This window comes from Wasmannia auropunctata, unplaced genomic scaffold (assembly GCF_000956235.1).
Source record: "Wasmannia auropunctata unplaced genomic scaffold, wasmannia.A_1.0 LD334991.1, whole genome shotgun sequence".
Lineage (NCBI taxonomy): Eukaryota > Metazoa > Arthropoda > Insecta > Hymenoptera > Formicidae > Wasmannia > Wasmannia auropunctata.
Window position 1 is genome coordinate 183,160 of NW_012027899.1, and position 24,993 is coordinate 208,152.

At 35.8% G+C, this 24,993-nt stretch overlaps 2 protein-coding genes and 1 long non-coding RNA gene across 3 annotated transcripts in view; 1 reads left to right on the forward strand and 2 right to left on the reverse strand.

Annotated features, from left to right (window-relative positions):
* Positions 1-24,993, forward strand: part of LOC105457846 — an 81,356-nt gene that overhangs the window by 21,352 nt on the left and 35,011 nt on the right. The window contains exon 3 of the mRNA XM_011702750.1: positions 3,125-3,174. Coding sequence (XP_011701052.1) covers positions 3,125-3,174 — 50 coding nt within the window. The remainder of the gene's footprint in view (positions 1-3,124; positions 3,175-24,993) is intronic.
* Positions 1-24,993, reverse strand: part of LOC105457844 — a 90,415-nt gene that overhangs the window by 8,922 nt on the left and 56,500 nt on the right. The window lies entirely within an intron of this gene.
* On the reverse strand, positions 5,236-6,823 carry LOC105457845. Its single transcript, XR_975459.1, has 2 exons — positions 6,657-6,823; positions 5,236-6,440 (listed from the first exon to the last, which is right to left on the reverse strand). It is a non-coding gene; the product is annotated as an uncharacterized LOC105457845 (long non-coding RNA).

Below are 24,993 nucleotides of genomic sequence, written 5' to 3' on the forward strand. Positions count from 1 at the left end.
AGAAAAAATTTATTTCAGATGAAAAACAGTACAAAATTTCTCCAACTGAAAGAGAAATATTTCTAGAATATCTTGTATTATTAATTGCAAACATCTACAATTCTACGTTTCTAGAATCTTGGAGTCCTTCTTGTTTTTAGTATGGCGCGTCGTATACGAAGTTGTTTCTATATCTATTTTAAGTTTACGAGTCGTTGCAATCCATATTTACGCGAAAGCGAAGTGAAAGACTTGATGAAAAGGAAAAGCAAGATACATGCTTGCAAGACGTGCAAAATCTTCTTCTTGGCAGTGCTTTTCTCTCGCGCGCGCGCATATTTCGTAGAAGCTTTCGCAATAGAAAATATTTCGCGTTTCGCAAAAGAGTAAGACAGATCGTCACTTTTATACTTCAACTAGATAACTTGGGTTTCGAAGATTTCAAGTTTTCTACATCCTGTTTTATATGTAAAATTATTCTTACAAACACATAACTTGTATTTCAACTACTTATTCTCAATAAATCATTATATCTCTAATCGAATATAATATTTATCCATGTATAAATTATTTTAAATATAATTATCTTAAAACTAGCTTAATCTTAAAACATGTTTTTTTTACAACATTAATTATAAAATTTCTTTATCTATCTAATTTTTTTCTTTATAATTTTATTTTACGTGGCAATATTCTTGTCATAAAAAATCGTAAAAAATTGTGAAATTTAGCATTTATATATAAAAAATTTTTATAAATAGATGATACTGTAATAAATTAATATAGATAACTTCTGAAACAGTTTTTGTCGGTATATTCTTCGAAAAACTTTTATAGATAATGTTGTTTAATTTACACGCGTAATTAAGGAACAATATTCGAAGCAGCGTCTTTTCGTATTCAATTCATAACGCTCGGACATTATGCAACACGCGGATCTGAAGAACTCCATTAAGCTCGATTAAAACGCAATGTGGACGCCGACTACGAAGAAGAAATTACGGGCCCGTCGTTAATCAGCGTTAGGAAGCACCTCAGGGTGCTACTCTATTTCTTTGAACTTTCCTGGATGAGAGAGAGAGAGAGAGAGAGAGAGAAAGAGAAGGAGAGAGCGAGAGAGAAAACGCGTAGCCGTTCAATTATTCGTCAGAAGACGTGCATAGAAAATATGCAAGAACTCCCCGCTGATCCGGATGATCGAGAAATAAAACTTGTTCCGGTCCGAATCACCGGGGAATCCGCTCCATTTCCACTGATAATTATTTATGGAAAGCAGCGCGGCAGGATTTAAACATCCCTGGTGTATACCTTGGCCATTATCATTTAAACTGGAATTTAAGGAGATTGGGAGAGATTGGCCCAGGTCAAACAGACTCAATTTTCGATAGATAATTAATGAAGACGAAAACGGGAGGACAAGGGGGGAGAAATCCTGTGGATATCTTAGCTCGAATCGAGGAAACAAGCGAGAAAGTCGAGAGAAATAAAAAAATATATTTACGCGAAAGAATTCATAATTCACGAAATCATCATTATATAGTATAATTTTGTCTGACAAATATCTTCCTTTTCCACTTAGAATTCTAGATTCTGATTTCTATGAACTTCTATAAAATTTCTTTACAAAATTCCATATGCGCATGAAGAACATCGATAGATACATTTAATAATTTTTCCTTGTAATCATAAATTACGGAATTATTTGTTAGAAAGCAAATCTTTGATTTATTGACAACAATGTGCCATGTGCATAGAGCAACTACGTTTTTATGAGACCTCTCAAAGTAAGAAATTGTCATTTTGTTCGAAAGAAATCGTCGTAACAGAGAAAGAAGCGCAAAGGATACACACACGGAAATCAGTATGCACTGTGAATAAGCACATCGCGAACTGGCATCTCGCTCTTTTCGCTAAATCAGTAGGAGTTGCGGTAGGAAAAGGTGGAAGATGGAGGTCGATGCGAACGCAGTGGTTGATGGGGTTTTCGCGGAAATCGCGTTGGCAACAAGGGAGGCGTAGACGGGCGCAGGCGGGGTGTGGAGGAGTATAAGGTCGTGTACTCAACCGGAATTCGATTTCTCGATCTGAGGGGGAGAGAAACGCGGACAGACACAGTCGGAATGCTCAAGCGAAATCTTCCGTCGCGCCAACAGCGTGGAGTTAAACTTGCTATTCGGCGTATGTACGATCCCCGGCGTGATTGTGGACGCGCCTCGTCAATTTTCCCAAGACATGTCCCTCGGCTACCCAGCCTCACCCAACCTTACTACCGCAAGAAAACCACGATAGATGACGAGCGAAACACTTTACATCTCAAAAGAAAATTCTTAAATATCCTTCCAATTCATTCTAGATGGAGATTTCTTTCATTTTGAATTATACATATATATATACCTATATATATATATGAGACATTTTTATCTAACTGTTAGATAATGAATATATTGCTAAAGACATTATATACAGTGTTAATATTATTTAATTAATTATTTATTTTAAAATTTAAAATCTGTGAAAAGCAGAGCATAGATAGATAGATAGATAAAAGAAGAGAGAAAGAGCAGTGTTATAAAAATCCAGATTTTTAAATTTTACATTTTTGTATAAAAAAATGAATTTTTTATTTACATTTATATTATACGTTTATTTTATGTAAAAATAATTAACGAGCAAAATTCCTCAATCTTGCTATTATTTTAAAATTTTTCTAAATTTATGCCAAATTGAATCGAAGCTCGAGTCGAAGTAGAGACAGAGGAAGGGAAGGGTATGGACTTTTCAAAGCGCGCAGGACAGTTTTAATTGACGCTAGAAAAAAAGGATTTACCCGACGCATCGATCCCTGCAGACAAGCTCCAGCCGCGAAATTTAATTGGAATCCGAAGAAGAGTCGATCTGAAAATTCGTCAGTTCCGAATTCACGAGCACAAAGCCTGTAATTTAATTAGTAGTATATTTTTTGATGGGTGGTTGCAGTTTCCGATAAAAAGACAAAAACTAAATTGAAAGACAGGTGCACAATAAGCTTATAGTCTTTTATGTCAATTAATGCCTTTGAAAAGTAATTACTGACAAGCTATTCATATATAAATTAAGTTTATATACATATATGTATATATATGATGTCCGAATCTTTCTGTTGCAGGGATCAACGGCAAGGAACATTCGTGGGATCTTTCGTGGCGTTCTGAATCGGTGAGTTTTCTTTTTTCGCGCTTGGAAATTTGTTATCAGGGTGTCAAAGTGAATGTGAGTTATCTATTATATAATTATATTGTAAAATCGTAATAGGATAATGATTATGAGTTTGAGTTTGAATGGCGAATAACGATTTACAATAACAAAATTAATAAATATATACATAATTATTATATATATATATATATATATATATGTATATGTATATATGTATATATACCTATACAATATTCAGTAGTTGAGGATATTATACAGTTACTTTAATGTGGAAAGAGGATAGTATGAATCTCTAAAGTTGCTCCGAAGATTTCGAGTATCTCAGCAACGTCGTATATGCGTCACAGCAAAGATATGAGCAGGTCGATGTACCATCTGACATATAGCATATCTGATATATAGCAATACATCGGCCAGCAGACCGATATGGAGATAAGCCCTGTTGTTGTAATCGGCCGAAAACCCATCGCTACAACATCCGAGGGCCGCTGGAGCAATTGAATTAATTTTGGTAACAAGAAGCGGCCGAGAGCCGCTAACGATAATTGCTCTGCCTCTCACTTCCATCTCTGTTGTCGCGTCGATGAGCAAGCGTTCAAATTAAATTTCGACATCTGTACCGTGAATCTATCAGATGGAATCGTGGACAGCTTGGTTTTAAACTTTTTTCGAGGCTTGAAATAGGTCTTGAGTGCGAAATTTAATATTTTTACATAGGATGTCTTTGATATATTTGGATAGATTCATTTTTAATGAAAATTTTCTTCAACCACCTTTTTGCACTATTGAAAAGATAAAAATATCTTAATAAGATTTAAATAGGGATTTTGCTTGAATATAGTAGGCGATATTAATAGAAAACGTGATAATAAACAAAGAAAAACGAATAAAACAAAATTTTATTAGATTAAAGTCTAAAGTTACGTATACGAATATAGAATATAAATTTCAGAAAATAAATTATTGGAAAAAGTAGATATTGCTAAAAGTAGATCAAGTACTAAAAAATGGTAATACGTATATAATATAGTAGAATTTTGTCAGATCGATTGTAAAAATAAAGTTGAACAAATTGAACTTGTACAACAAAGTCTCGTAACAATATATCATACAGTGCTTTTCTTTTTTAGCACAATTGTTTTCAACTTCGAAGAAAATCTTCGACCCGAGAATTCCAATTAAAATAATGAACTTCGAATGAGGTCGAAGATTAGCTGCACTATTGTTAAAGATCCCGAGAGCTATTCTCATTCTCATTTTACAGGCGATTAGTGAGTCGGAAAGATTTCTCGATCAAGGAGCTATTACACAAAAAGTAGCTTATAATTGGAGAATAATCTTTATATATTTAGTTGAAATTCTTAAAATTCCATGGCGTTAAATTTTAATTGCATAATAAATTTATGTTATTACAAGAAATAAAATATAATGTTTAAAATTAAATAATAGTAGTTAATAATAGTAGCAATTTGAAGAGCGGATAGGTCTCTGAAAAAAGCCCTAACGTCACCTACATCTAAAAGTTTCTCTGTGACTCCCACTCCCCGCCCCCCGCTGGTTTCTGTGGCTATGTTAACAATTTCAACCCGGTGTCAGCTCCTAGGCTTATGAGACCCATCCTTTTTTCTTCAAGAGCCTTGGGCTCTAGAAACATGCAGCCTTAGGATTTGTATTTTTTACGAACAAACGTGGCCATTCGATTGTGCTGAAGTGGCTACGAGAACTTCAATCTTAAAGCTAGCGCAGCCATTGTTTTTTTCGAAACGGCTGAAGAGAATAGAAGATATTTTCTACGCAAGTCCCATTAGGGACAGTGACATAATATATATAAAATATATAAATTGTCGCTCTCTTTGCCGCTGTTTAAAACTAAAGTGTATGGTAAATATTTTATTATTTATAAATAATCATTGATACTACTTGCGTAATAATTATTATTATTAGAGTTATTTCAATTAAGACTGCTTATTATGAAGCTTTTGAAATAATTGCGATACTGTAATTATTATTATAAAAATTACATCACACATTGAAGCTTATCCAATTATTATATAGAATATGTCATTTGGGTTAATTGGACTGTTAATCTTTTATAATAATTACAATAATTATTTTGAATTAAAGTTTGATTATTGTTTGAATTCTTCGTATTTTGTAATATCGAACATGTTTGTTGAATGATACGTAAATTATGAAAATGAGGATTTCGTGACGTGAGCAACACGTGAGATAGATTTTAATCATCTAAAAGTGCAATCTTAATCCGTAGCACATGATTACGATGTTGTTGAATATCATCCGGCTATCCGATTCCCCGAAGACACGTCCCGGCGGTACGGCGATTATTGCAATGTTCATTTAGACGAGAACCAAGTTTCGAGAGTTTTGATGATTTTCGCAAGTTCAGATTCTTAGGCGGAAAGTGCAAGCTTGACTACTACGATGATATTTCCGCCATTATAGCTCTCTCGTCGTACCTTCGCAGGCTGTATTTCTGTCTCCGTTTAAACGCTACTACGCAATCACGTTTTGCTTACACACGATTCCCGAGCGAGTACCTTCCGCGGAGTACACCGTCCGCTCCTGGGGGAGGACAGTTAAGGAAATTACGTGTATCCTACCACGGAAAATCATCGTGTTGTCGCGTATCGTCGTCCCATCTCATCGTCTCATCGGAAACGGACGTTCCGTAATACGCGTCGTCGGTTTCCATAAAGTAAGTCCGTTTTCGGTAAATCGCGCTGGGTATTCCCCGCTGGGGATGATCTCTCTCGGGTACTCCTGGTAATGACGGGCGGAGAAAGAAGTAAAGAAACGGGTGAAGATAGGAAGCCAGACGACGGGATAGGAGAACGATCTAAAGTGTCCCCAGCGAAACCCCGACGAAAATTACGAGGTCAACTTTGTCTCCCCGTCCCGACTATTCGGAAATCTTCCTTCTTGTCCCGCTTGCTTCCGCCTTGCATCGCGGCGCATAAAAATAAAACCATGCGCTTCAAGGACAACGGCGAAACGCTCCATGCGGGATTCTTTCGCCGAGAAGACCGGGGATGGTTCGGGACATGAAAGGGTAGGGGGCATAACAATAAAACGCCAATAGAACATCGCGCGTCAATACATATTGCATGGGCCGAAACCGATCTCTTTGCCTTCGAGCCTTTCGTGGCGGGCGGGGAGGATTTTTATATTTCTATAACCGGTAACATATACAAAGCCGATCCTTTAGGTCCCGCATCTGCCTTCCTCAGCTCCTTGTAGGCCATTCTCTAAACGTATTTGCGGAAAAATATTTGGAGAAGTGCAATTTATATGCGGATTTGTTTTAGGTACGGAAGAATTTATGTGATTCATTTTTTTCTGGATTTTCCGCAGAAAGTCCAGTGAAATTGTTTTAACATTACTGAACATTACTTTTTTTAACATTACTAAAGATGTTTCTAAATTTACGTTGAAAATGTTTGTTTTTGAAATAAGGAACTAACCTTTAAGTATGCAAATAAACAATAAAACTTTAAATGAAAGTTCTTCTTGGGAATTACTTAGACAATTTTTCTTAAGTGCTTCTTATCTTAAGCGTGTCAATTATTAATTAAAAGTTTTTATATATTTTTTGACACAATATAAAACTTTTAGAAAGTTATGTTTTATTTATAATTATGTAGAGTGAAGTTGTCTTCACACAGCGTAATTATAAATAATCATGCTGTGTGGAGACAACTTCAACGAACTGCACTATTGTGGTATAGTGTTCTTATGCAATATCGCACCAGGAAGGCTTATGATGATCACGAGGTGTCCAATTTTCATGTAAATTTATATATGCATAGTGTTTTGCATATGATGGAGGGTTGCAAGATTTACTTTTCTCGGAAGTTTGCATCCTTCAATCATACGCAGTGCTTCCATCTACACACAAATTTTCATGAATGTTGAGCGCGATGAGATACTTTCACTGTTTAAAAAATGATTTTGTATAAGTTATATATGTGTGTGAAAAATTATATAAATATGACTTAAATCGCCATTTTTCTTACGCGATACCGGATATAACGTACTTCGAAGGCTATACGGAAGAACGTGATAGATGGGTCTTAAAGCGACGCAAGAACGAGATAGTTCCATTGTCTCGAAGTGCTTTTCTTTCGTCGAAAATTCAGGGACGTTCTGGGAGGCAAAGAAAAAAATGGATAGGAAAGCACGATGAGATATTTGCGATATATACAACCGATATTTCTGCCGCGCTAGAGTGAATTGCTTCTACTACCCATCCCCGGATTCCCGGCATCTATGCCGCCAGTACAACTCCAAAGGTCTGTTATAGCCCGCTCTCAAACTATCCCCGAAGAAATACTGAGACAAACCGGTACGACCCACGGACTCGGCGATAAATGAGACTTTCCCGCTGCTTCCTGACCCGGCTACTGCTTCCCTCTCTCTCTCTCTCTCCCCCCTGAATTGAGTCTCGCTCTCGACTCGGCGAAATGAACAGGATGAACTTGTCAGGAACGTATCGCATGTGATCCGAGCCTTATAGTTTCCACATAAAAATTATAGATAGATATATCAAGGGTTGAAAGATGAGAATTAATGTAAGTTATAAAAATAATAATTTAATTTTAAGAATAATTTTATACTAAGAAATTGAAAAAAATATAAATATTATAAAATAATTAAAACTAAATAAATAAACGAAACTAAAAAAAAAAGATATAATTTATAGTAAAAGAAATTAAACATATTAGACGACTATCGACTATTTGCTTAAAGATAATTAGAATTTTTTTATGTTCTTAATTAGAAAATATTGAATTGTATGGTGTTCAAGAGGTGAATAGTTTTGGAAAGTTAGCGTGATATTGAATTTTTATTAAGCTGACACGAAACATTCCATACAATTCTAAGGAAGCTTTCGTTCTCTCTTCATCTGAATGTCAATTTTCGCCCAGAAAGTTACGCCACTGAGGCATTCGAAATCGATATCCTACGTCCTCTTTTCCGTCTCTCTTTTTCCTTCTTTATTTTTCTTTTGCAACGAGTAGATACACGATCTCACTTGGCTGTTGCTTCTATTTTGCAAGAAAGCAAGGTGTCTTCCAGCCCTCTCTATCCCTTCCGCTGCTCCTCATATCACCCTACCTCTGACTTTCCAACCTTTCTTCCTCGTGGCTACGAACGGTACTCCTGAATTATGTATGGCCGACAGTAAAAATTCGACTGTTTCTCGTTGCTGTTAGCCGTAAGGATAGCCAGGATTTCGGAAATGTCGAAGGCGAGTCGGTGGTTCGTGAGCACCCAGGGATCTAGAAACGTATCGAAGATCGAACGAATGCGCATTCGCTTTAATGCTGAAGAATCGCCGGTAATCTTCCGGTCTCCATCGCATCTTACTTCCATTTGCCAAATTTATTCCTCCACACGCGACTATCGGAAAATCGATATCTGAGTTATTAATTTACTAGGGCACTTACGTTTTCCTTCAAACGATTATTTTTATTCATAATATAACAAAGTACATTACATTTTATTGAACTTGACGATTCATTAATATCTTTTTAGAATATTCTGAATAATGTTGCAGTTGATACATTAACGAAATACAAAAAAAAAGGATTAGTAGTATGTGAAAATTTTATTGCATTATCAAGTTTAATCTCTTGCTGAAAGAGAGATTATCTTTCATTACTTAACAAAGTAATTACTAAAACTAAAATGAATTATAATTACTAATATTCTTTCTGCATCTTTGAAATTTACAATTATTTTGTATATTTGTTTAAGATTCTTCTATAGAATTTTACCTGTTAGAATTTATTTGAATTATAGCGATGCTAATAAAAATATTTAAAATACTTATAATTTGATTTAAATATACATATATATCTGTGGTTATTTAAAATATGACTTGAGCCATCTAAAAATAATTTATTTCAACTTATCTAACCGTATTAAAAGTCGAGATTTTTTTAAATTTGCTGTTAGTTATCATCTCTATGTCTCCTTACATCCAATTTTTGGATACAAATATTGGTCGCGCGTTTCAGTCAAGCGAATAGGTGATCTGTCTGGAAAAAAAAAAAGAAAAAGTATCGATGAAGAAAGGGCGGATGGAGCAAAACGGTAGAAAGCGAAGCGAAAGAATTGTGCCCGCGGGTACATAATGAGAGCGCGCGATAGAAGAACAAAGGTAGGGAAGGATCGTTCGACGAAGCCAAAAAGAAAGGACGGAGCTTTCGCCGCCGGGGGCCGGACAGATTCTGAAAATTATTCATCACCGCCGAGCATCTGCTGTAACTTTTAACCAAAGCGGTCGATATGGCTAGCAATGTCCGCGCGATTCTCTCTCGCGCATTATTTCAACGCGTTGAAAGCGTCGTCCTTTTATGGAGAATAAGACTTATTATTATAGCAAACGTCGTCAAAATTGAAAATGATCCGTACAAGAAGAAAATAAGTTTATTCGAGAAGTATTTGTATTTTTAGGAGTTTTATAGCTGGTATTTAAATAAATAAAAAATATTTAAATAAATAAACTGAGTAATGATAGTTCTCGTAATATTCTAAAAAAAAAAACTGCAAAAATATCAAGTTCAGAAAGTATTTTATGTCTTTAAAATAAATTAGAGAATCAGTAAGAAATTATAATTAAAGAAAAAAAGATATATTTTCTAAATTATTGTAAGAACATATCAATTTATCTAATTAAAGAATCTCATCAGCGAATGAGTGAATAAACATTTTTGTCATCACATATATTATTACGAGCGAAGCAAATCGTAAAATATTCGCGAATATAATATATAAGTTTAATTTTTAGCGAACAATACTCTTCTCTCTGAGGGAGGTTAATGAACTCCCTTAGAATTCTCTTGATTGTTTTATGCTGACAAACGAAAAGAACGCGATTCGCGATGCGGACGACTTCGCCGTCATTCAGCGTTCACATTAGCGATCAATCGATCGATGTGAATTGATGTCGTCCGGATATTCCTAAGCGGAAATCGCGATTTGTCAAGACCGTTCGATTGAAATGACATTCGGCTGTTAGGCGCGGCATGCATCGTCGCGACGCGACGCAACGCCTGATTTCCATAATTACGCGAGTCAATTTGAAGCCACTGTCGATTATAATTTACGCGGCCCTTCGCTTGATTGACGAATCCGTCGCTCGATCGGTCATATTGAAAAGTCCTATCGTCCCTAATCGATGTCAGCCTTCCCTATGCTGATGTTATTAATTGGCCGATAATGTGCAGGCAGTTGCATAGTTTTAAATCTTTTTTAAAACAGTACAAATAGCTTGTATTTTAGTGACACATTTTTATTGGTATTTGATTTTCATGATTACTTCTGATAGGTATACATGACTGGTTATTTTTTGATATTTAATTTGTCAAAAGTTTACGATTGACAAAATTTTACGATTGACCAAATTTTTTTAACAAAAGAGATTTGTGATCGATATAGCTTTTTCGAAGTATCAAATAACACGATAATTTCTATAATATTTGATATTGTAATATTTATTTATAATATTTGTGTGATATAACATAAAGAATTATTTTTTGATTAAAAATCTTAAATGATAATTTTTGACAAATCAAAAACGTTTATTAAATTCCGCAAAAATTTGCCGCTAAATAATATCTTTCTGTACGAAATGGACTGGTACACGGAAAGAACAATTTCGCTGGATCCAGATCTGAAAATGATTTTTGTTCAATAATTAAAATAATTTTATGGCAAAATAATTACTAGAATATCAAAACGTTTTGTAGGAATGTTTATCATTTTTAACATTCCAACAAAATTTGTTGATGATTCAACGAGAATTAATTTTCAGATCAGTATTAAGCAAAATGGGTAGACTTTTCAAAATTATTCTTTCCGTGTATTACATATTTGCTGCAATAGAAAATATTTTTGAGATTTCGTTACGTTGATAATCTCATTTTGTTACAACTCGTATTCCGGTATTCCGATAGTTTGTATTGAACTTTTGACCCCATTACTAGGCTTGTTCTCAGTGGCGATTTGTGCTTCATGAATATTTAATGGCAAACCTTCCCCACCGCCCGCATTCTACAATATACTGAAAAATTGGTTGCTTATGTATATATTTCTCGAAGAGAAAGACAGAAATTGGAGAGAAAGAGCACAAAACTAGTGGCTGATAATTTTTACTATTGTTCTTTTTGCTTTTATAACATGCATTGTTGCAGAGAATTTGCGTTACTTGTACTAGTCTCGAGAACAATAAATATTTCCCGAGAACTGACGTTGAAAGTAACAAAATTATCTCGAAAGTAGCACTCGCGTATTATTACGTGTATTATCAAGATATGTATAATATGTATGATAAAAATAAAAATTTAAAAGATAAAATACCATAAATGAATTTCACAAATTGTACTAGCTAGTATTTTGATTTAAATTTAATATTTTAAAATTTAAATTGTAACTTATTAATTATTTTGAGATATTAAAATGAAAAATTAAAATGTTTTGGAAACAAAATTTTATTTAATTTTTACGAATATTTGTAATTTATTTTATTTATACAGAATTAAAAATATTTATAAAAACAACTGATACGTTAATATGTATACGTATAATATTATATTTATATGTATACATATACATACATATAATATTGTCTCAATAGTTCTGAAAGAAATGGAAAGCACTGCTACTGTTTTCCATCAGATATTCGTTGACAAAGGAAACCGTGTCTCGTTCTGGAATACGGTCTCCCCTCTATCAGCGGCGGTATCTTAAATTAAATATCCCGAAGATTTAATCTAAAGGACCATCGAGGATCTCGAGAATCTTCCAAGTCGGAGGAAGCCTTTTTTCCTCCCAGGCCTAACTCGATATCTTTTTTTTTTTTGCCACCAAGGGGATAGGCCAATAATAAATTTCTTCGTTGAGCTAAAGGGTGAGGGTTGAAGGTCGAGCTAAGTCCTCGATATCGCGGATAGATAGATAACGTAATCCCAGGGGGTTATAATTTGGCTCCATTATCCGGGATACGCGTAGAGCATAAGTAATCAGCGGATGGCGCGCGATCGGAAGAGAAAAAGCGACAAGATGGCGTCCAGGACGTCTCAAGTATTCCGTCCGCGTCTCTCGGTGGCTATGTCTGTCCTCGCTTGCCTTCAGAGCAATCGATATCCTTTTGTCGATACTTGCATCTAAATTCTTCAGACAAGATGAGGTGCATGCGAGAAAGAAAATGGTCGAAGCAGATTCTTTTGGTTAAACCGATATTAGCACATTGCTGATGAACAGTTATCATAGTTTTACGGTTTCCTTAAATTTCTTTGGGAGATCTGTAATTCTTAATGTTACATAAAAAAAATATTGAAAAGTAATATTAAATGCTTTCTATATACAAATATAAACAGTTTTATATAATAATTGAAATAATACATGAAAATGACGGTTTTAAAGTATCTAAAAATTTAACTAGTTATATAGGTATGAAAATAATTTTGTTCCATCAAAATAAATGTATAGAACGTTCAAACTGCTTGTCAGAATGTCAAAATTTTTTACAGCATTATTTATCATGCTAGAATGTTCAACATAATTATTTTGATAGTTTCATAAAATTATTTTCAAATCTACTGTATAACTAAATTTTTAGATATTTTAGCAAAATTGTTCTTTCTGTTCTCGTGTATTAATATGATTATGTTTATGCTATTAAAAGAGTTATGGGGATAGAATTATTATTAAATTATTGTTACATTAATATATTATAATTAGAATCAAATATTCCAATCTGTTTATTTGTACAAAGTCGTAATTCATGCTTTACTTTTTAAATTATTTTCATCAATATTTTTTTTTTAAGTTGTTTTTATGAGTTGTTCATCAATTAATTAAAAGATAGTCGAACGTGTTAGAAAGTTTTATAAAAATTACATTGGGAAGCTTCAATACTAACGCAGAACATTTGCGATCAGTATTCGTGTTCGCCGATGTTATTTGAGGGGATACCGAAGTTGTTTAATAAAAAAGTTTAGAGGATACATCGCCGTTTGTTTCATCGTCCTCTCATAAATTCACGGCTTTGTAGTTCGTGCAAATTAAAATCGCGTCATATCGAAGGAATCGTACGGTAATTTCTCGAAAATTGAAACTATTAACGTTAATAAAATTTCAATGACAACTGCGTTAAAAAGATAATCGATATCTCGCTATTATTGCTAACATAATATTTTACTTTTTTTATATGTTATTATTATAAATATAACTTATAATACAATATAGCATTTATTAGTACAATACTACATTTTTTTATTATATTTTTTCTTTACAGATTATGTTTAATAAATTCAATACTTTTTTTATAATGGAAAAATCGGAGAATTATATTTATAACGATATATCAATTTTCATTTAAAATAAACTTTTATATTTTTACATTATTTTTATCATCGTAGCTTAAAATTTTATCGTAATTATTTTAAGCTTTTTCTCGAAAAAATGTTTTTTTTTTTAAATATAAATTTGAAACTTCTGTGGCTTCTGACAACAAGAAATGAGACAGTTGCTAAATGTTTGCCATATTTTATTAGATTCATTGTATTATCAGATTTGTTATGTATTATTTAATTTTTCCCGATGAAGAGCTGCAAAAAATCTTATTTGCATTTTCTGTATGAATTTTCGATATCGTGGATGTTTTTAAAGAGGCGTTGAAATCAAGAAGTTGCAAGATACGCATCTAGGACGTCTGATACTTGCGACGTATTATTCTTTTTCGATCCTCGCTTGCTCTTTCTCTTCGTATGTCTTGTCACCCGGGACAATGCCACGCTTCTCCTTTCAGCTGGCTGTCCTCATGCCTGTACAATCGCCGACTTACAACACAATGTGCATTCAATTTCATCACTTTACCTCTCTCTCTCTTTCTCTTTATGAAAGCTAGATAATCAAAAAGAAGAAACGGGAGAACACGATCAGGAACTTTGGAGATTATGGGAACGCACAAAGAATGCTTTTTTTCGACGAGTGCAGAAACGGACGCGAAGGGTTGGATCGAAAGGAATTCGGCAATAAAACTTTATATCGGCGGTCAACCGCGGGGCTTCGTGGCTTGACCAACGAGACGTTAAAGCGAGACGTCCTTTATATCCTTCTTCACATCTTCTCCTTCCCTTCGGTTTCTCCTGTTTGCCGATATTACGCACTTTCTAATTTCAAAGAAGAAACAACGCCACAGAAGCAAAAAGAGGATTTGATGGCAAGATTAGGTAGATCAACAAATTAAGAAATCGTAATTGGAATTTTACAACATTAAACATATTCCATTCGTATATTACAAGCTGCAATGGTTACAAGTGAACACGTAGATACGCTTTTCAGTGATCAGAAATTATTTCGAAACGACAGAATTGAGGAAGAACCAGCGAAACGAAATAACATTCTCCGCGTTGTGGTTAAATATGGATTCCGTCTCACGAAGAAGATATTATTAGACTCTTCCCGAGCCAATCTGCTTACAGTATTCAGTTAGACTTAATTCGCAGCAACTCGCTTACCTGAAATTTACGTTATCGCCAAGCGCGCTCGCGCACGCACGTCACAGAGTCGCACATTCCGCGAGCTTCCACGGCTTAAAGCCGGTTGAATGGAATGTAATTATGCGGGTAACTCCCGACGGTACTATAACCGTATTCTATACCTGCTGTATTATTATTCCAAGGAATATCGTGTACGCGCGTAGAGCGCGCGAGAGCTCTTAACTCACTATAGTCAAAAATTAAATTCTTCTGCGAAACTACGGAGGAGAATATAAAATTATTGGAATATAAATTCTAATAATTTTCAATTAAGATATTATTTCAATATATCGCGTTGGTACTTTTTAGTGTAATATAGCTTAAATACTATATACGCACTTCTATAGCGTAGCCGATGATAACTCGTTACAGCTATGATGCTATTAGGTAATATTGTCTTAGTTTTTTTCTGAATCGCAAAAAAGCCAGAGAGCTTTGTGTCTTTGTATTCAGTTTTTGTGAACTTTGGGTAAATGAGTCAAGTTTTTACCTTCAATCCAGTCTGCAATGCCATTTGCTCGGCATATAAATTTGTTACGAGACTGCGAGAAACATAACGTAACGCAGTGTAGCCTCTTAAAACCAGAAGTTAAAGGCCGTGTCTCCGCCAAGCCAGTTCTGCTCGCGAATTTACGGACGGTACATCGCACGATATACATATATATACATGCACGCGCCGTGTGTGTGTGTGTGTGTGTATATTATATGCATATACACATATATGTAGTGCGTGTATATGTATGTGAGGAAGTCGGAAGTGCTTAGGAAACGTACGTCCACAAAATTTCGCTTGGCAAAGGGCCGCTGTAAAATGTTTCCCTTCGAGCGTGACAAAGGGATGGATTTAGGGAGGAAAAGAGCAATGGGAAACGAGAAACGATGAGGGTGGATAGTGTACCGGTTCGCTACCGAGAAATCGACTTGATCTCTCTCTCTCTCTCTCTCTTTCTTTTTTGGATTTATCGGATGCGACCGTAAAACCGAGAGAATTGCAAATCACCCATGACGCATTCGACAGGTGCGTCGTGAATTATCGAACTTTTCAGACTTAACTCAATTTTTACTCATGGTAAGCGCGAAATTTTTGAGAGCAATGTGATAACAAGAATAACCTTTAATCAACGTGATCTCTTATGCAGACGAACCGCCGCCGTGGAAGCTAGTGCCAATTTTAATATCTTAATCCTTCCCCTATTAGTTACAACTATATTTAACGTTATAATTAAAAAAGTTGCGAAATTCTTACTGAGGAAGAGCTCTCAGGTATTTCTCATTAAATTTTAATGCAACAGGAGGGATACGACAAGTACGACCCTCGTAGTTTGTTCCGATAACATAAAAATGCATGTATTTAAGAGCTAACGAGGTACATAGCTCATAAGAATATGTCACTTCGTGCAGCGCGTAATACACGAAGGAGTTTACCCCCCGACGACGTATGCAGAATGGCTCGATTGCTGGAGCATGTCGGCACGGTAAAAAATCGCGGGATTTAATGTGACTATCCACGCGATGCGGGATAGAGGGGCGAGTTTTTCTGTCGCGTAAAATCTTGTAATGCAGTTAGCAGCGTGGGTTTACGACGACGTGGAGCTTGTGCAAAAGGCACCCTTCGCGCGAGGGAACTTACCTCTTATACACGACGTCCCTTTTGAAATCCGTTTTTGCAAAAGATTGCTCGCGTTTCGTGAAGAGATAAAGATGTTCTTTTATCTGCTACGTTTGCCCGGGGATTTGAGAAACGACGGGCCGATGGCGCGGAATAAACGAGTTGTATTTTTCGCCATTTCTCAATCGGTTTTATAATCACTTTTAATGACTTCAATAGCGTCTGAATTTTTTTTTTAGAAAGACATTTTTTTTGCTTGCTTTAGTTTGATATCCGTGAGAAGTATTATCTCGGGTGAATAATTTTAAACATTTTTGGAAAAGAGGGAAACTTAGAGTTTAGTAGTGTGATATCTAATATGTAAAACTAAAATGTCTTTATGTTGTTTTTTAGCGTCATGTTTTTAACTATTGCTTAGCGAATTAGCTGAATTAAATTTAACAGATGATATGAAACAAAAATATAACTTTTTTTCTTAAAATTTTAAAAATTTTGTCGTATTTTTAATTTTATGCTATATAAATTTTAGCTGTCGCATTTTTTCGCTTTTAAAGAGGAAAGCTTATAAAAAAAGCAAGAAAAAAAACAAGGAAAACTAAATAAAAAAAGCTTTACCTCAGTTACAACATTTATACTGCGCATAACTTTGTGTTGTCTTTTCACTGCAGGAATATAACTAAGAATCATAATCGACTATACATATACAAAATCTAGTTATTAGAACTTTCGTCAGAGAAAGGCTCTTTGGATCTATCCGGTATTACTCCCTTTAGTATTGCTCTCGCGAGATTCTGTGTACTTTACCTCCTTATGCGGCAAATAGCACCGTACTTCGCACAAGTGGAAAAGGCTTTTAGTCTCAGACACGTAGCCGAGAAGATCGGAGCGTCGTAAGACAAGAAAACCGCGGAAGATTCGAGAGTCGTCAGATTCGCAGTGATTCTCGCTATATAGGAGTAGGAGGAGGAAAAGCAGGAGGAGGAGAGAAGGTGAAATCCTTTTTACAGTCGGTGCGTGATCGTTCTTTCGAAATGCGAAGAAGGCGGTCATGTCTTGCTCTTAAACGTCTCTCTTGTGCCATCATGAAATTTTGATACCGACCCGGAACATCATTGGACGGCAATTCATTCCAAAGTATCTAGACTTGCTTCGAAAAATAAACTTTTACTATAAAATCAGTGAATCGACAAAAAATGTTAATAATTTCGTACGTGGATCTAATGAGTGTTATAGGTATAAGTATAACCGATCGATAAGGTGAGTTGATTAAAGAATGCTGATAAATCTCTTCTTAGAGGAAGTAAACACATATAAAATATTAAAGGTTTTTAATAGGATTTGCGGCGTTCTCGCTAAAATTAATGCGTTTGGGTTTATTACAAAGAACTGCATCAAATCTTTCGAGATATTACGTCGCGATCGGTTATAAAGGCAATCTGTTGATCAATAAGAGAGGCGGCGTTTCTCGTAAACGATGCATCACGACGACGCGACGTTTAGTTTCATTTCCAGAACGGTTGGTGGTCATCAGTCTCGAAAACGTGCGGGCGCATTTATCGAGCTTATTTCCCGCTTACGCGTTAAATGGAGGCGCCTTTTGATACCGAAACGGCGCGCGTCTTTACACGACAATGGCGTGCGACCGGCATTCTGCGGATTCCACGCGAGCTTCGGTTCTCCCCTCGCCTTATTCGCAAGAGTCGTTCGCCTCGGGCCATAAAAAGGCCATATAGCCGCGGAAAGAATATCGCGGGAACAATACATTGCGATACATGACTCGTCTTGTATACGGGGTGTCCGCGAGATACGAGTGCGTATCGGATTTTACTCTGGGTACAATAAGAGAGTACAATGGAGTGGATAAAGAAGATACGTCGCATTCACATGAATATCTAGTATAAGTTGTTCTTAGAACATATTAATATTCTTACATGATATATTACATGATATTTTATAGATATATAGTATTTTATATATCAAAGAAAGGCGACATATTAATATATGAGTACTTTAAAAAACTAGTAAAAGAAGATTTACGTTAATTTAATTTATAAAATTATTATATATATAACAGAATTAGATGGTACACTATATATAACAGAATTAGATAGTACACTATATATTTTTACTTTTTTTTTTCTCTTTTTTTATACCACTTTAAAATATTATAGTCATATAATACAGATGCTCTTTAGAACGCAGACGATTAACAATTATTTATAATTTTTACGTAAAGAAATATTTGTTATTTAACAAAATTGTGTGTTATAAGAATTCGATCTCGATGGAGGACACTCTGTACAGCGACGTAATACGTGTTTTCTTGTCGTTCGACCCCATAAAAGGCACAGCTTCGAATGATGCGGGTTGAACCACGCGAGAAGAACATTACGGAAACACGCATCTGCCGTTCTTTATTTAACTCTCAGCAGTCGCAGCGAAAGAGCGAGAGATGGGGCAAAAGCGGCGGAAGGAAAGAAAAAGAACGCTTCTATAAAATCGCGAAACGATCGTGTTCGCAAAAGCCGTGCCATTAAGATCGACCCGGTTTTATCGCGTGCGCGTGCATAGGATTTTCGCACATCGCTGCATGACGGAGTAAACATCGGGGATCGTCCGATTTCTCTCTTTCTCTCTCTCTCTCTCTCTCTCTCTCTCTCTCTTTCGTCCTTATTTATTCGTCACCCTCGTTCACACCTTTACGCTTTTACCCCATTTCTCGTTGTAATCTCTGGAATATTTAGAGATAAAGCCCGTCGCCCCGATGCGCTCGACGCGAATTGCGCTCATTTTTTATAGTAACGGACGATTATGGAAATTATTGTTATCACTCCTCTCTTGATCGTTCGCATTAACACGGCGTGAATCTATATTTTAGAGAGGAAGAGAGAGCAGCTGTTGATATCTTACAAAATTAGGATAAAAGTATCTTGCGGAGAGAGGGAAAGAGGATCTCACTAAATAATAAGGCGAAATTACAAGAGCAAAAGAAGAATTTCTTTGTTCTTTTGATCAAAGAGGTTGCGTCATTGTTTGTGTAAAATTGCCGCAATGAAAAGAAATGTGACTTGTCAAAGCGACGCTTTTCGGGTTAAAGAATATTTCTTTAGTAAGCCTCTTAAATAAAATAGACGAGACGCTTCTCCAATTATATATATATATATATATATATAAGATTATTCGTTCTTCTCAAATTAAACAATAAGAAGATAAACGTCTTTGTCATTCTATATATTACCATCCTGCATATTAAACGAAAGATTATTGGGTGTTTCATTTTCACGAGTGGAAGATTGATATGGCGAATCACAAGCGGGTATACAGTGGCAGAAATTATGTTAGACAACGAAGCGAGTGTGAAGAGGGGTGGAAGGTATTAACAATGCGAGAGAGGTAGGACGCGAGCAGTCAGACCGAAGGATTTCGGAGTGGTTTCCTTGGAGAAGCAAAGGGCTGTAGACGGTCTAAATCCGCCAACCGCCTCCATTAGAGTTTCGGAGACTACCCTTCGCCTGCCCTTCACCACGGCGTTGAGTGGCCCTCCTAATGTAACCGAGTGCTCTAGTACCCTTTTCTACGGACGATTATAGTTGTTGCTCGAAACGGGCGAATATTATCGCGAGATATGACCTTATTACGCGCGGACGTTAAACGTTAAAATTACGTTGAGCTACTTCGCGTGAATTAATATCCAAAACTAACGATCCCCTCAAGTCGGCAATCTTAATGAACGCAGTTGCGTCTTAAAGCGAGAGAGGCGGTCTCCCAATCTTGCTCGTTTGCGCGCATGGAAATCTGAATTTCGAGGTCTCGCTTAAATATTCACTGTATTACGGACTGTATTACGGGCTGTATTACAGCCCGGTCTTATGCGTTTGTAATACAGAAGGCGGGAGAGAGGATCACCGCGCGCGACCGCGATGGAAACGCTCGAAGAAAAGACCACCGTGGCCCGCGAGGAAGGAAGACCGAGAGATATATTAACTTCCTCGGACGGCCGAGATATATAAGCTTTTATGGCACACGGAGGCGCATTCCGCGGCGTATAAGCTATTAATGTCAATGACGCTTGACATTTATATTAATTAACGCCTCACAAAGGTTCGTTTGCCTTATTCGGTATAAGTTTCGAAAAGATACATGAAGATTGAAAATTGAAAATTAAGACAAATTTAAATTAAAGTTCAATGAAACTTCAACTGAAATTATCTTTAATAATTACGCAGAATTTCCTCTAAAGTATAGTTCAAGTAAAATTTATTTCCTCTATAATTTATAAAAAATTGTCATGTTTTTCTTTTATATCTTTGCAATTGAATCTATAAAATTGTTTTTGTACATTGAATGAAATGCATTCTAAATTTTATTGTCACAAAATATGCATCGTCCGATTAGGAAAAAGATAATAATCAAATAACAAATTATTTTCTGCGAATGCAACTTATGGGATCTCATAACTTCTCATTGCTCGCACGTGAAAAGAAAAACTGTTAGTAATGCACGTGGCTAAAGCCATAATTAGCGATGTCTCGCAAAGCGCATCGGTGGCTCATAATTAAAGCTTAATCAGGACGAATCGCCGAACCAGACTTATGGTATCGATGTGTTAATTCATGGTGCATTAGTATCCTGTGCATTCTGTTGGCGAGTTTAATAGAACCCGATACCGGTTTCTCGAGGGAAGGATCTACCTTTCTCCAGCGTTCTCCCCTTACCACATTCATCCCTCTCGGCTCTTGCTTTGAGCGGACGCAGCACGGGACACAATCTCGGGGTCCTGCGGCAGATTTCGCGTAATCGAGCGAGCTGCCGTAATCAGGCGTTACCGCGCAGCGTTGCGAAGTAATAACCGCCCGAGAGAGAGAACCGAATACCGATGAAACGCATTAATCTAACCAGTATACCGGGCAAAGCTTCCGCTAGGACGAAGTACCGATATATTCGGCTCAAAGCATCTGCTATGATTAAGTGTAGTATGAGGTTGAGATGCTGTGTGTCGCGGTCACTTATTCATTATTCTGTACACTAAGATATGACGTGACATAAAGATGTCTTTGTGCGATGTCTGAAATAAGAAATTTTTTTCTTTTTTTTAAGAAAAAAAGCTTGAACTTTAATCTTCTGCAGGTTACGGAATTATGAATTGACCTCGCGTTGCTAATTGATTTCATAAATCCGCGAGTGCACGCGTACTGCCTGCCGACGACAGATCTCGTTCCGCGATTTAATGGAATCTCGAAAGTTTAAGGGATATTCTCCGGCGCGGTGCGATCCTCTTTCTCGTGCGAGCGTCAACCATATCTGAGGCAGACAAGCGAATAGTCAGTAGATATACGAGCCCGGGTGTCTTCTTCTTCTTCGGGAAGAAAGAGGAACGGATAGAAGAAGTGGGAGGCGGGCCGGTAGGTGGAGAAATCACGCATTTATTTTCGGGACAGGGAATCTCGCCGTGGCTCTCTGAATGGAACTTGTGAAAGAGAGAGGATTGCTACGACCCGCTGGAAAATATATGTCTTTTCGCGAGGAGGTATAGGCTGGATCCTGCTAAATCTACTGGAATTAAACGCCGCTGGGCACTTAAGGAAAGGGAAACTCGAGGGCCGATTTATTCCGCAGCTTTTCAGTCCCGCCTGCGCGGCGATTATTTACTCGCGCGTATCTTCCATCCGATCGCGACTGACATCTTGTGCTTCTTAACTGCGTAAGATTATGCATGAATTTATGTAAAGAAGGAAAACATTTCTGTGACAGGAATTATCGTTGTTGATTTTCTTTCTGGTTTTTCTCAACAGAGAAGTTTCTTTCAGTCGCAAATTGAAAAGTAAAACGTACAATGAAACAATACCCGTATATAAAGTTTCTTATGTTTATGTATCAGAAAATTGGTATTAAAAGAGGACATCGCGAGAAATAAATATTGGTATAATGACATTGTAAATTAAAAAATCTAGAATTATTGCAAATGAACAATTGAATTAACGTGAAAAATTTATTAACGGACATTTTGAAAATGCCCTTGCATCGATTACCAGATTATCCGATTTCAGTTAAACTGATTTTCCAGCTCATATTTCCATGTCGAAATTTCGACGAAACTAAAATTGCTCCATATCGGCACATTTTAAGTTACTGTACGGTTACAAATTTGAGTGGCGTTTTACATAAATTCTAGCAGTTACAGTTCCAATTGAAATAATTATGATTTCTTTGTAATTGTAACACACCCCTATTATAATTATTTTACAAATATTACATTATAAAATTATATTACGAAGCGGTAAAAGTCTTATTATCGGTCTGCGAACTGTTACACATCAGTAACTCAGTTATCGCTGCAGCGTACGACTCGTCGGGGAAACGAGCGCGCCAAAGAGATCCGAAAACGGAGGTGCATAATTGGAAAATAGAGTTGGAGTCGCGTCTCGTCGCATTAGCATAAGACGCCATTATGAAAACCGATTAATTATGCTACACCGTCATCTCGCTGACACGACGCGAGGACAAACGAGATATGCATTTGGTGCAGAGTTCTGAGCTTGACGGCTGTTATGCAGGTGCCTGTCTTTGTCTCGCAGCTTTTGCTCCGATTCCGTGTATTCGCGAGGAAGGAAACTTCCGTGCGTGGACGTCTTTGTGTATGTGTGTGCCTGTCAGTGGGTGTATGTGTACGCGTCGGTTTGTTGCCCGAAGGAACCTCATTGTCAGGCAGATTCAGTTTGCGGATTTGCTCTGTCCGTACGAAACGCGGCCGTTTGTATGCACCGCGCGCAGTAGATTTCTCCGATTTGACGAGCCGAACATCGGCAACTTCATTCTAGCATTGATTTTAACTTTGTTACGGACATAGGGAGTCGTTACGGTTAATGAAAGGTGTTCCTCAACGATTTCCAACATATGTTACATACACATTGAATACCATAACAAACACCATGACTGCGATACTGACATACCTCATTATTTAAGCGCTTAAGTTGAGAAGAAGGCACTAAAAGAGCAAATCTTTTAATGTAAATTATGTTTCCGAGCTAATTAATTAATTGAAATTTAATCAAAATGATGTAAATGCTTAATTTTATTTTCGAATCAATATTCCGTAATTTAAAACATTTATTAAATATCGCATTTTGTTACTGCCTGCTTTTTTTCATTTTATTATAAAAGTTATTATTTTGAAAATATAAGAATAAAAAAAACAATATAATTAAATAAATGAATATTTGATAATTTTTAAATAAATTGTATAGTAATTCTTGTTTTTTGTAACGTTGCCATTGTCAGAGATTAAAAAGAAATTTAATTGGATTGATACGGAATTATACATGGTATTATATATATATATATATATATATTTGAATTGTTTATGCAATTTTTTAAAATAAAAGTAAAGCGAGAAGTGCCATTTTCTGCGTAACGCTTCTGGCTCCCGACTGATAATCACAGAAATGTAATAATCTCCTTGCCTATATAGTCCCTCTAGAAACGAAACAGTCATGAAACAGTTTCGATATATCGGGAATCGTATGCAATAAGCGGACTTTGAAGCGACCAAATTGTTCTATCTAGAAAACGTTTTTGGGTGGTTAAAGCTTACAATAGGAATATCATACATCGATATTGCCTTTTTTTATCTATACAGCAGGTGCGTTCATCCTGCATTTATTGCTCAAAAATTGCAATTGTGTGGTCGATTTTTTATAGTCAGGTACACTTCCCTAAAAACATTTTAAAAGCCTCTCATCTTTCATGGATCATAAGTCAAAATTATTTTTATCGAGTAAAAATTAATCTAAATTATAATCGAAAGAAAATGCAATAATACATGTAACATGTGCATATATAATGTACGAATTATTATGTAACGTATTCTTTTGAGTGTTTTTTTTTAAGTGAAAGGTACAACTAGATAAAAATATTGTTTATAAAAATAATCAAAACAGAATTTATGTCGAAAACAGACTAGTATTATTTCATGTATGTATATAAAAACGCTTATAAGTGCGTGCGCGTATGTTTTTTTGATGCTTCTTACAATTAATTTGAAATTTTTTAAATTTTTGGTAACAGAATTTGACAATTTTAGCGTAAAATTTGTAAAGTTATCGATGACATTGTGTCTTATCTACTATCAAACTTGTTCTTATACGAAGTGTCTGCGCTGACAAGAATTTTGCTGTTAGTATATCGAAATGCGGGTCAACGCCGGGAGGGACGTTGAAACGCTCCTCTTGCGATACCGAGTTCCGAGCGTCTCCGGTATGATGTTTCCGGCCTTTGAGATGTAGATACGCATGCCAAAAGCAGGAAGTTCTGTTATTTATTTACATCAAGTAGTTCTTTATTGGAAACTTGAAACGAAACTTGAGTTATGTTGAACCAGCGGTATGTGTCTATATACTGATGAAAGTACAGTGTAGGCAAAAAGATATTACATTGTAAAATTATTACTGATTGTCACATTACATAAAAGATTTTACATTATGATTTAATATATCTAATCATTTGATATTTTAATAAAGAGAAAGACGTTCCTTCAGTTTATTAACAAATATTTACAGTAAGAAACATTTTTTAAATTACATATATAAAAAAACTTAAATACATTTCAGGGTAAAATAATTTTATAAGAGAGAATACGATCTG